This window comes from Simochromis diagramma, unplaced genomic scaffold (assembly GCF_900408965.1).
Source record: "Simochromis diagramma unplaced genomic scaffold, fSimDia1.1 OVJJ01000740.1, whole genome shotgun sequence".
NCBI classification, from domain to species: domain Eukaryota; kingdom Metazoa; phylum Chordata; class Actinopteri; order Cichliformes; family Cichlidae; genus Simochromis; species Simochromis diagramma.
Window position 1 is genome coordinate 55,268 of NW_024387541.1, and position 12,441 is coordinate 67,708.

Consider the following 12,441-nt stretch of genomic DNA (forward strand, 5'->3'; position numbering starts at 1 on the left):
GCGGTGCTGCCGTGGGCACCTCACCCGTGCTAAAGCACTCACGGGCGGAGGATAGTCCTCCCCCAGCTGCAGGAGATGTTCACACCTATGCGTCCAAACTGCAAATGAATCGCGCATGAGCGAAGCCGCTGCTCCCACACTGACTGTAACGCAGTCAGTTCTTATTTTACTGTTATGCTGTTTTGTGGATCACAAGGTTTAAAACTACTAATAAACACACACACACACACACACAAAGTAACTCCACCAGAGTGCCTGTTTCGGGTCACTTTTGCCGGTCGAAGCCCGGATAAAGGAGCAGGGTTGGAATTGTGACATTAAAAAACAATAATTGCTAAAAGAAATTTAATTTGTAGTTCTAAATACATTCTAAATGCATTTAGGACGTTTTTTGCTCACTTTATGTCTCTTCCACGATGTTATTTCTCTCTCCAACAGTTATATTAGCATGACCAATTATGCAAATTATGTGATGACGTCATGTAGCGACTTCTAGCGACTTTTAGGACAGCCAATAGCGATTTTCCTTACTGAGGAGTTGGCAACACTGCGGATAGTGACAGAGAGTTTGAGACGGTATCGTAACTCTGCGGCTCCCCATCTCCTCTCAAACTGCGAGGGTTTTTTTTACGCTAATAAATTTGTTTCCCGCTTCGGTTCCCCATCCACAATGAGCATCAACAACGATGTGGACGTGGTCCGTGAACGCACCGCCCGGGACACCGAAGAGACTGCGCCTCTGTTACAGGTAAAACAACCGACGAAGTCCCAAAATTATGCACAAAAGGGATTACTAATGCAAAAAAAGGGGGTTTTATTTATACATGTTTAAATATAATTATATACGGTGGCCCCTAGAGACAAAGCATGTACAAACTCCAGAAAGCATTTCCAAAACACATTTCTAGCGTTAACTGAACTTCCAAAACAGAGCTACCTAGATCACTTAAATTACACAATTGGAAGCATATGTGTATTGTTTGTGTATTTATACACAAGCACTCATATATATTTAAATAATTTAAAAAAAATGTTAATTTACCTGTTACTACCACACACCAAATCAGGTCGTTGGTACTTCCTGGCTTGTGTAGCCACTAACAAAAGCTCAACACTGCACCTAGCATCCTGGAGCACTTCTGTTGTCTTTTGAGTTTTTATGTGCTTCTGAGTTTTTACGTGTTTTGGAGTTTGTACGTGTTTTGTGCTTTGTTTCTTGTGGCCACCGTAAATATACTTTTATTTATTCACTCCACATAAAATGTAACAAATAAATCATATAATACAAAAAACTATTTACATTTCAACTTTTAACTATTTAAATTTTCAGCTAAATTTTCAGCTTGTTTCACTTTAAACAAATTTAAAGTGAAACAACACAAAACACTGCAAACCACAACACAATTAAATATAAATTAAAATATGAAAACAAAAAGAACATGCATATTCTCTGTCATATGGGCCTGCTTGAATAAACTTTCTGAATCCTTTATCATCCCCAACTGAAAATAGTTGTGGATGATTACTAATTAGTGATGTTCGATTCGTGAACGAATCGTTCAATACTCGAGAATCACTTTACTGACTCGTGAATCATGATTCACAAGCCCAACTGACTCACTGACTCATCCCTGTTGCTGTTAGCAAACTAATTCCATTAGTAGAAATATATCTAGCTTATAATTAAAATTGTGGGGGGAAACAACAGCCAGTTTCGTAACAAAAGCATTTCTGCTCTGAACTGGAAGAAAAAAACCTGAGTAGAAGCTCACATCAAGAAAATAGCTCCTCGGTTCAGAGTAGCATCGCGCTGCTAACATGCTAACAACACATTTGAGCTACTCACCCCCTCGCTTCCTGTGCTGAATCATAAGCGAATCACTCAGGACTCGCTAACCCCCTCCCTCCTGTGCTGAATCAAAGAGCGAGCGACAGAATCACTCAGGACTCCCTCACCCCCTCCCTCCTGGCTCACAGCTTCTTCTTCTTCTTGGTTGGCCACCAATGTTAAGGCGCATTACCGCCCCCTGGCTCACAGCGCAGTGGACATTTAGATGAGAAAATATATATTTGACACACTTAAGGAAAATACTAATAAAATACAAATAAACAAAATAAATGTTTATTAAGCAATTTTGATAGGAAGTTGCTTGATTTTAGAAATGTTTTTGCTCTTTTTTTCTCTATAAAATAGTTTTGTTTTTTTTAATCATTCATCTTAGCAGTGGGATTTACATGAAAAGGGAAACAAATTAAGTTTGAGTGAAAATGTAAAATTTTTGCACTCTCTGGTCAACTGACTCAGTGAATCAAATGACTCAAAAAACCCGATTCACTTTGGTGAGTGACTCATTAACACTCGATTCAGTAAAAAGAATCAAATTTACCATCACTATTACTAATGTGACGTTGTTGTCCCTGGCTCTCTTTCCCTCCCGCTCTGTTCCTGTGCTACTGAGAGTGTAACTACCGCCCCTCCCCCCTCTTCCCAGCGCAAAGCACAAGGCTCGCGTGTGGAGTGAAGCGAAAAAAAGTGCGAGAGAGGGGGTGAGAGAAAGAAAAAAAAAAACAAACAAACAAAAAAAAAAAACCCAAACCCTAAGGCTCCCAATAAGGAGCCTGTTCGCGTCATTCACTTCAAAGAGCCGGCTCTAAGAGACGTTTCGTTCGCGACCGACAAATCACTAGTGACTTGCTGACCTAAAATCTACAGTCTGAGACAGAAAATAAATGTGTTTATGTCACAAGGAAGAATTTATATGTGACATTTTCAATCTCAGATAAAAAAAGATTTTTTTTCAGATAAATCTTGCGAAGGGTGAAGCAATAATTCCAACAAATCTAAAATCACAATTCAATAAACATATTTTAAATGGTCCAAATTTAAAAAATAAAAATCAAACATCAACAGTGACTTTTTTGTTTAATTTAATAATAAACTGTGAATTACAGTAGTTAAAATGGATGGTTTTTACAGTGTTGTCAGTAAATCAGGCTGTCAAAATGTCCAGGAAAAACATCACGTGCTTGTTTTGAATTGCTTGTTCATCTGTTTTCTGCCTGTGTCAGCACTTGCAGTGAAAGTACACCCAACACCAGAACCTCTATCTTTCTTCTTCTTTTTTTCCCCTCTCATGCTAATCTCTAACTTTGTTTCCTTTGGGCTTTGTCTCTTTTTTGCAAATAAATTGTGTCCAAATTTGAAGTAGACAAATATATGATTTTTTTTTTTTTAATATATTGGCGTTATTTCAGTCTTTCATTGGTTAAAAATCCAAAGGACCAGACAGGGCACAAGAGAGGTGAAGAAGAGAGTGGTTGGAGACAAGTGAACAGGATGGACAGGATTAGAAATGAGTACATCACAGGGACAAAGTCAGAGAGACAAGGCTGAGACGGTTTGGAGGGAGGGATAGTGGCTATATTAGACCAAGGATGTTGAAGATGGAGCTGCCAGGATAAGGGAAAGAGGAAGACCTTAGGGGAGATTATGGATGTAGTCAAGGACAGGAAGAGGGTTGGTGTGAAAGAGAGGCGTAATTTAATTACATAACAATAATTGCTTTAATGCAGATTGTTTTGTATATTTGTTTGTTTGCTTTTTGAGTAGATGTTGTGAACAGGAAAAGAGCAAAAGCCGAGTTAATGCTAAGGGACAAAAACATACTGCAAATTGTGAAAAAGAAGTGTGGTGTGGTGGGGATATGATTAAAATGCAATAATGCCACCTAGAGGAATTTCTACCCAGGAAATATAAATGGTAAATGGCCTGTATTTGTACAGCACTTTACTTAGTCCCTACGGACTCCAAAGCGCTTTACACATTCAGTCACACACACATTCACACACTGGTGATGGCAGCTACGTTGCAGCCACAGCTGCCCTGGGGCGCACTGACAGAGGCGATTTTCAAACAAACCAACTAGAAGATGAAAATTCACAGAGGCAGTCTGGTTTCAGTATTAAGATACCTTTAATATATTAAGCTATTATAGCTTTTTTCCTTAAACAATTTCAGCATGGATCACAATAAAAGATGAGTGTGGGAGGGCCATCCTATAGTACAGTCCCAAATTACGCAAAACAGCCTAATATTGAGCTGGAGTAACAGCGAGGACCATTAGAGGAAAATCACATTGTTATGTTCATTTTGATCAATGTTGTCATTGTTGCACTTACACTTGTAAACCTTGCCTTAAACTGCATGTTTAGATATTCTTCTGTTCCTCCCCTACACATCGAAGCAATTGGCTATACTGTTAAACTGCAGGCACATTCCAATTTAAAGGTTCTGGTTGTCTTATCTGTAAAGGATGATCACTCCTGGCCATTTAAGAGCTCATCTGTGCTTGTATATGGTGAACCATTAAAGTTAAGCCATATAAAGGGTGAGAGGAGATGACCCTTTGTGATCAGCAGGATGTCACACACACACACACACACACACACACACACACACACACACACACACACACACACACACACACACACTCGCACATGCATAAACACGGTCACTGCAATAAAAAACAAACAAACAAACATAGCAAAAACAAGAACTAGTAAAATCTCCACTCCAGCAAATCAGTCACTCCGCCAACAGGGCCTCAAATAAGCCATTACACCGCATATTCAACCAATAAAAGGGATAGGATTAGGGCTGTTCGATATAACGATATATATCGGATGACGATATAAAAACATCTATTGTTTCCTATTATCGTTTGTTTCGTGGTGTCGTAAAATAAACTGTTTACAGGAATATTTTTTCACCGCTTTGATGGCTATATTAATTTCTTAAAGTTCTCTCTTTCTCTTATATTTAATAAAACCACACTATGGATGGACAAGCGCCTGTTTTTACGTGTTGTCGTTAGCAGCAATGACGGTAAAACCATCGCGTGGCTCCGCTGTCCTCTTGTTTGTTTTCCTTGTAAACCTTTCACAATAAAGCTCAAGATCCTGTTGAGACTTTTCAAAATAAACGTCAAAGAGTTTGCAGAGAGTTTACGGATGAGAAGCAAAAAAGAGCCGTCAGGTGCTAAAAAAATAAACCTTAGAGTCAAACTTTGAAAGAAAATGGTGGCCTTTACAACTTATGTCTAAAAATGTATAGTTTCATGCATCGGTTAAAACACTCGACTCCAGGTAAAGGCCCAGTTGGAAACACTTCACGCAAGTTGAGTTGCCCGAGATTCGCATAATTTACAGAAAATGTTACATTTTTGTGATTTATATCGTTGTCAGGACGATAAATGTGTTATATCGGGATATGAGATTTTGGTCATATCGCACAGCCCTAGATAGGATAGAGGAGGACGAGCATACGGCCACATTTTTAAATATTTCTGTCATATATTCTTGGGGATCTCATGTAATATTGGTACCAAACCATTATTACACAGCTACAACTAATGGGTTTCAGCCCAGACTACAAAAAAATACACACATACTAGTAGCATGTAAACCCAACCCTGGCACATACAGATAAAGATTGTGTGTCTCCAAACTTGCAGTGTTGGTCTTGGATATAATTTTCAAATATCTCAAGTTAGATTCAGAACCATCCTGAGTCTCATAACAAACACAAAGAGACGTTTGTTTCCAGAACATCCTCAGTCATAACCAGTGTTGGGACTAACACATTATTAAGTAACGCGTTACAGTAACTACGTTATTATTGTGGTAACGAGCACGGTAACTAGTTATTATGCCAAAACCGGGAACGCGTTACCCGTTACTGGGATTTAGATAGGCTCGTTATTCGTTACTTCGTGTGGTGGCTATCGCGGAGCTTCCACAGATTCAATAACATTAGCAAGTGGTGGAAGCCAGCAGGTGGATGAAGGAAAAGGGAGGCAAGAGGAGAGACCCGAAGCAGCCGCCGGTCCGAGTGTCAGGTGAACTGAACTTCAGGTAAGAAGTTATAACCTGCAGTCCATCTGGGTCAGATATGAACCAAGTTTAGGTGTAGTTTATTTTCGTTATGCTGACTTTTTCGTACTGCGTGCTAGCTAGCATGACAGAGTTTCTATACAGCTGGGTGGGTGCTATGTTACTGATGTTGAACTTTATTTTGTTCATAAGGTTAATTATTAGAGTTGCCAACGTCCCGTAAAAAACGGAATCGTCTCTTATTTAGAGAAAATATTACGCGTTTCGTATTGAGGTGAAAAGGAACACAGTTTGTCCCGGACTTCAGCTACAATGAAAAAGACACAAAGCTGGAGTTTCTGTGTTTACGCTGCACAGCTGCCTGTTCTTCTCTCATCCTCTCACCCTCCCTCTCCTGATTCTGCTTCAATCATGAAACTGATCAGTGATCAGCTGATTGGCTTTTCTCTCTTGTTTATTTATCGCCCACTTTGCGCCAGAAAGAGGAAACCAGCGGATGTCGCGGTAAACAACAGCAGCACGTTTAAGCTTGATCAGCTGTTGTTAGAATTTATTTAATATTACTTTCTAGTATCAGCTGATGTTTGCTGGAGCCACAGCTGTAAAGCTGCTGGTCATGATATCGGTTTGGTTATGTGGTGAGAGGGAAACATGAAGATGAAACCAGGAGATGTCCTTACTGAATCATCAGAGCTGAACAGGTGATGGAGAAACAGGTTTACCTTTTAGGTCACATGAATGAGTTGAAGGGAAGTTATGAACTGTTTCTGAGAGACAAATAACACCAGGATCCTTTTCTAAGTAGCTGACAGCTGGTAACTGTGCAGGGGCGGGTCTAGCAAAGTGTTGCCAGGGGTCCATGTAGGGCATTAAAAGGGAGAGGTGGGCACAAGAAAATACTTTCTTATTCTCATTTAAAATGTCTCACTTTTAAAAAAAATAATTATCTGAGTCTTACAACAAACAATTGATAGATTGATACATATATACCATCACAACAGTGTACATCACTGTCACAACAGTGTTTGTTTTCATTCAAAGACTTTATGATTTTTCCTATAATGGCGGCCGGTCTCTAGTCAAAATGCCCGGGACGATTTTTTTGTCCCAGTCCAGCCCTGTATGCAGCTCATCTGCAGTCTGGTGTTACCTACATCTTCCTATTCAGAAGGCAGAATTTCCGAGTTCTGAGTACAATCGAAAGCTCCACGACTGCAGTTTTTGTGTTGGATGTAAAAAGCAGGCTAGGATAGAATCAGGCGTGGGATTTCTCTCGTGAAAATGTGCACATTATTTTTTCCTTTCTATTGGTAGGTGGCACAGTGTACTTGTGGCAAGTAAGCAAGCTAGAAGACTGGCAATCTTGCTGGGTTACGGAAGCAACACACTAACAAGAGAATTCTGAGTAAAACCAAAGTTACTTTCCCTAAAAACTAGTTACTCTGAAAGTAACGAGTAACTTGAAGTAACTGAGTTTCTTTTGATAGAAGTAACTAGTAATGTAACTAAGTTACTAATTTAAAGTAACTTACCCAACACTGGTCATAACCATAATCAGTCAGACAAACACCAGTGGAAAGAAAAACCCTTATGAAGTGGAACTGTGGTCTGTTGTAAGGTGTTTTCTTTTTAAATGTTTGCATAGAGGCACCAGTATTAACTTTTATAGCATTAGCTTCACAACTATACTTAATACTTTATGATTGAAATGTGCTGCAAAAAGGTTGAGGTGATGTCGCTGTCTCAGGCCATGCATCAAACACAGGTGGTTATGCCCATGCCCATTATCAACAATCTACAAGCAAAGGACTTTACACTTTTTGAACTGTTGTAGTCCTGTTTTAATTCCTGATTAGTTCTGGGTCTGGTTGAATTGGGGGTTAGTCCCTGTGTCTTGATACAGCCCTGATTTTGTTCTGCCTTGCTGCTTAATTAAAAAACTAGTTTAAGAAGGCCGGAAGTGCAAGGCTGTGAAATTGGACGGTCTAGCCTTCAGATTTGCATCACCGCTGTGTTGGTGGAGTTTAATAAACTCGTCCGTCTGCTCCTTGCTATCTAAAATATAACAGGACACTGGCGTAAATTCTTGACCGTCTCACACTTCTGTTTAATCAGTTTTCTGTTTAACGTTTATTCAGCTGTGTGAAAATCCCGGAGGAACTCACCCAATGGTTTAATAAAGTTTCATTTAATCTAATAATCTAATAACTTTGATCTCAGCCAAACCAATTTACTCCGGAACAAATAAAACACAGAAAAAAGGCAAACAATTACATTTTTAAGTTATCCGAGTGACTAATATATCATGTTTAACTTGAGTAGCGAAAGAGCGGGGGTCTGAAAAAGATGAAGCCGGGAGTCTGCTGCTCTCGCCGGCGATCGTGGCTCAAGAGTTGGGAGTTCGTCTTGTAATCGTAAGGTTGCCGGTTTGAGCCCCAGCTTGGACAGTCTCAGTCATTGTGTCCTTGGGCAAGACACTTCACCCGTTGCCTACTGGTGGTAGTCAGAGGGCCCGGTGGGGCCAGTGTCTGGCAGCCTCGCCTCTGTCAGTGTGCCCCAGGGTGGCTGTGGCTACAATGTAGCTGCCATCACCAGTGTGTGAATGGGTGGATGACTGGATGTGTAAAGCGCTTTGGGGTCCTTAGGGACTAGTAAAGCGCTATACAAATACAGGCCATTTACCATGGAGTGACCATTGAACCCCCCCCCCCCCCCGGCTTGCTATCGAGCGAGTGGGTAACAGACGTCTCCGAAAATGTCGGCACACTTTTGCAAATATGCGATGTCTTGATAAACCAAGCAGATATTTGTAATTTACACAGCTACTTTCTCGCCTGAAAATATGTTAAAAGTTTATTTTGTGACCCAGAAAGATTAATTTTAAAACTTAGTAGCAGCCGCCATTGTTGGCAGCTGAAATTTGGCTGGGCCGCTGGGCCTTCAAACGCGGCCTCCAGAGGATGCAGCCGACGTTTTGGGACACCGCTAAAGTGTCTTGCCCAAGGACACAACGACCAGGTGAGAGGGCACGGGGATCGAACCGGCGACCTTCCGGTTACAGATGCACTTCCCAACCCCCTGAGCCATGGTCACCTTTTGCTCCTCAGCTCTCTCACAGTGACTCAGCTATGTTCCAATCCCTCCATCCACCTGGGCACTCTCTTAGCTAAACTCAGGACACACACATGCATAAACATACACTGATAAACACTCATCCCCCATCCCTTTCCAAACGTCTTCGATGATTGTCCCCTCCTGGGGCAGATGGCGGGTCGACTGGACCAGCGCAGACATGCTGCAGGACCGGATGCGCTGTCTACTCTGGCTCTCTCTTCCCCTTACCCACCCCTGTTGCCTGTCTGTTTCTGTGGTGTATTGACAGTTATGTGCTTTTTGTGCTGTAGTGTTTTTTTTCTCTTCTCAAACTGTTCTCACATTAGGAGCTCAGTCTGAGTGGAGTTTTTTCTCCTCCACTCCCCTCATGTTATGTTTTTTCGTTGTTTTTCCTATCAGCCTACCTCTCTGACATGTCTTCCCAATGTGATGTGTGTGTAAAGTTTGGTCAGAAGGTTCCTTTGTAAGTGCACATGCGCCTTTAGTGTGCTGCCTGCTGTAACCTATAATTTCCTTTGGGATTAATACAGTGGAACCCCGACTTACGAATACCCCATTTAACGAAAAATTTAAGTTACAAAGGCACTTAACGGCAATATTTCTGCCTGTGTTACGGCAAAATGCCCGTGTAAAGAAATCCGCTGGCTCTGATGGGCTGAGGCCAGAATGCCCACAATGCCTTCCGAATCATGTTACAAGCCCCTTGACTTTCATACTTGCGTTTCGCTGTTCCACATGAACAATGTATTGTTGTTGCAGTTAGCAATTAGCCTATAGCCTATCGTTCACTTAGAAGGCGCGATGGGTGCTTTGACTTACGAAAATTTTCGACTTACGAAAGACCCACTGGAACAAATTAATTTCTTAAGTCGGGGTTCCACTGTATTTTGATTCTGATTCGTATAACCTTTAGGGCTTATTTTTATTTACTGCAGACCAAGTGAGAAAGTATGTGAAAGTATATGCAATGGACACATTGTCACTGAGGTACAGTAGAAACATGCTAGTCCCTGTATGAAGCCCTGGGCTATATTTACTAGGGGTGCAACAATACTCGTATCGATATTGAACCGTTCGATACAGTGCTTTCGGTTCGGTACGCATATGTATCGAACAATACAAAATTTTGTATTTATTTTATCAACTTTTCTTCTGACGATGCTGTCTGTGTTGAGCGCTCAGTGGATCTGCGTTTGACTACTCCGCCTAGGCTGCACTGTTGAGTGCAGATCCACTGAGCGCAGCGCAAGCTAGCAAGACAGAAGCTAAGGTCGTTGCAACATGGCAACTGCCTCAACGCTACCCGAAATTGAACCTCCCCCACCCTCATTCAGATCTGGCATTTGGAACTATCTTGGTTTTCATGTGAAGCATGACCCTGATGGTAAGCGCGTCATGGACAAAAGTAAAACAGTATGTCGGATGTGCCACGCAATGCTCAATTGGTGGGAACTAGTGCGTTAGCGCAGTTAGCTTGTTAACATGTCGACGCCGTACAGCCCCATGCACGGGGGTGATCCGCGGTAACTCGTTAATGGAGATTTGCCGCGTTATGGCGTTAATGTCATTTCAACGAGATTAACGTTGACAGCACTAGTGGGAACACAACGAATATGACTGCATATTTATGCCGACATCATCCTAGTGCAAAGACAAGTGGAAGCAGACAAAAACAACAAGCATGCATGCTACAAACTGTACCCGAGGGAAACCCAGCACACCGCAGACCACGGCCTCTCTGTGTGAGGATCTAAACGTATTCTACGCTAGATTCGACGCAGCGAACACCATGAGACCGGACAGTGTGCGCACCGCGGATGACGTCAGTGCGCACACTGTGTCTGAGGAGGATGTGCGGAAGTGCTTCAGGAAGGTGAACGCACGCAAAGCTACTGGTCCGGACGGGATTCCCGGCCGCGTCCTCAGGTCATGCGCGGCTCAGCTGGCTGGAGTGTTCACGCACATCTTCAACCTTTCCCTCTCTCTGTCTGTAGTCCCAGCCTGCTTCAAAATGGCCACCATCGTCCCTGTACCCAAATCCTCCACCATCTCCTCATTGAACGACTGGCGACCTGTAGCCCTGACCCCCATCGTGAGCAAATGCTTCGAGAAGCTGGTCAGGGACTTCATCCGCTCTGCACTACCCGACTCACTGGACCCTCTACAGTTCGCATACCGCCACAACAGGTCCACTGATGATGCCATAGCCCTGACACTACACACTGCCCTGTCACACCTGGAGAAGAGAGACACGTATGTGAGAATGCTGTTTGTAGATTACAGCTCAGCATTCAATACCATCGTTCCCTCGAAGCTGGACAGGAAACTGCAGGATCTAGGACTGAGCAGCTCCCTCTGCAGCTGGATCCTTAGCTTCCTGTCTGACAGACGCCAAGTGGTCAGACTGGGCAGCATCACCTCATCCCCCATCACACTGAACACTGGTGCTCCACAGGGGTGTGTACTGAGCCCTCTCCTATACTCACTCTACACCTACGACTGCACAGCCACTAACAACTCCAACATCATTGTGAAGTTTGCGGACGACACTACAGTGGTGGGTCTTATCACCAATGGTGATGAGACGGCTTACAGGGAGGAGGTCAGCGCCCTGACCCACTGGTGTCAAGACAACCATCTCACCCTCAACGTCGCAAAGACAAAGGAGTTGATAGTGGACTTCCGGAGGTGCAGAGAAGTACACACCCCCATCACCATCAACGGCGCTGCTGTGGAGAGAGTGAGCAGCTTCCGGTTCCTTGGTGTACATCTGGCTGAGGATCTTACGTGGTCAGTACACACAAACAAAACAGTGAAGAAGGCGCAGCAGCGCCTCTTCTTTCTCAGGAGACTGAAAAGATTCGGCATGAGCCCCCGCATCCTCAGGACCTTCTATCACTGTGCCATTGAGAGCATCCTCACTGGATGCATCACCACCTGGTACGGCAACAGCACCGCCTACAACTGCAAAGCTCTCCAGCAAGTAGTGCGGTGCTCTGAACGGATAATTGGAGGTGAGCTTCCCTCCCTCCAAGACATCTACAGGAAGCGCTGCCTGAGGAAAGCGGGGAGGATCATCAAGGACTCCAGTCACCCCAGCCATAAACTGTTCAGACTACTTCCATCAGGAAGGAGGTTCTGCAGCATCCGGTCCCGTACCAGCAGACTGAGAGACAGCTTCTTCCATCAGGCCATCAGACTGCTGAACACGTCAGAGACACCTCAGCTTCACTACTGGAACTTCAACATTATGCACTACACACTGTACAGTAATGCCACTGTTTTGCACATGTCTCAACTCTGTATATTTTTATATATTTTATTTATTGTTTACTCTATTTAATTTGTAAAATATGTGTGTACACACACACACACACACACACACACACACACACACACACACACACACGTGGAAAAATATTTAGTATACACGTC

General features: G+C 42.9%; 1 protein-coding gene across 1 annotated transcript in view; it reads left to right on the forward strand.

Annotated features, from left to right (window-relative positions):
- Nucleotides 1-537: 537 nt before the first annotated feature.
- The window catches only part of LOC120727411 (sodium/hydrogen exchanger 9B2-like), a 48,710-nt gene continuing 36,806 nt past the window's right edge, over nt 538-12,441 (forward strand). The window contains exon 1 of the mRNA XM_040021640.1: nt 538-748. Coding sequence (XP_039877574.1) covers nt 671-748 — 78 coding nt within the window. The 5' untranslated portion in view covers nt 538-670. The remainder of the gene's footprint in view (nt 749-12,441) is intronic.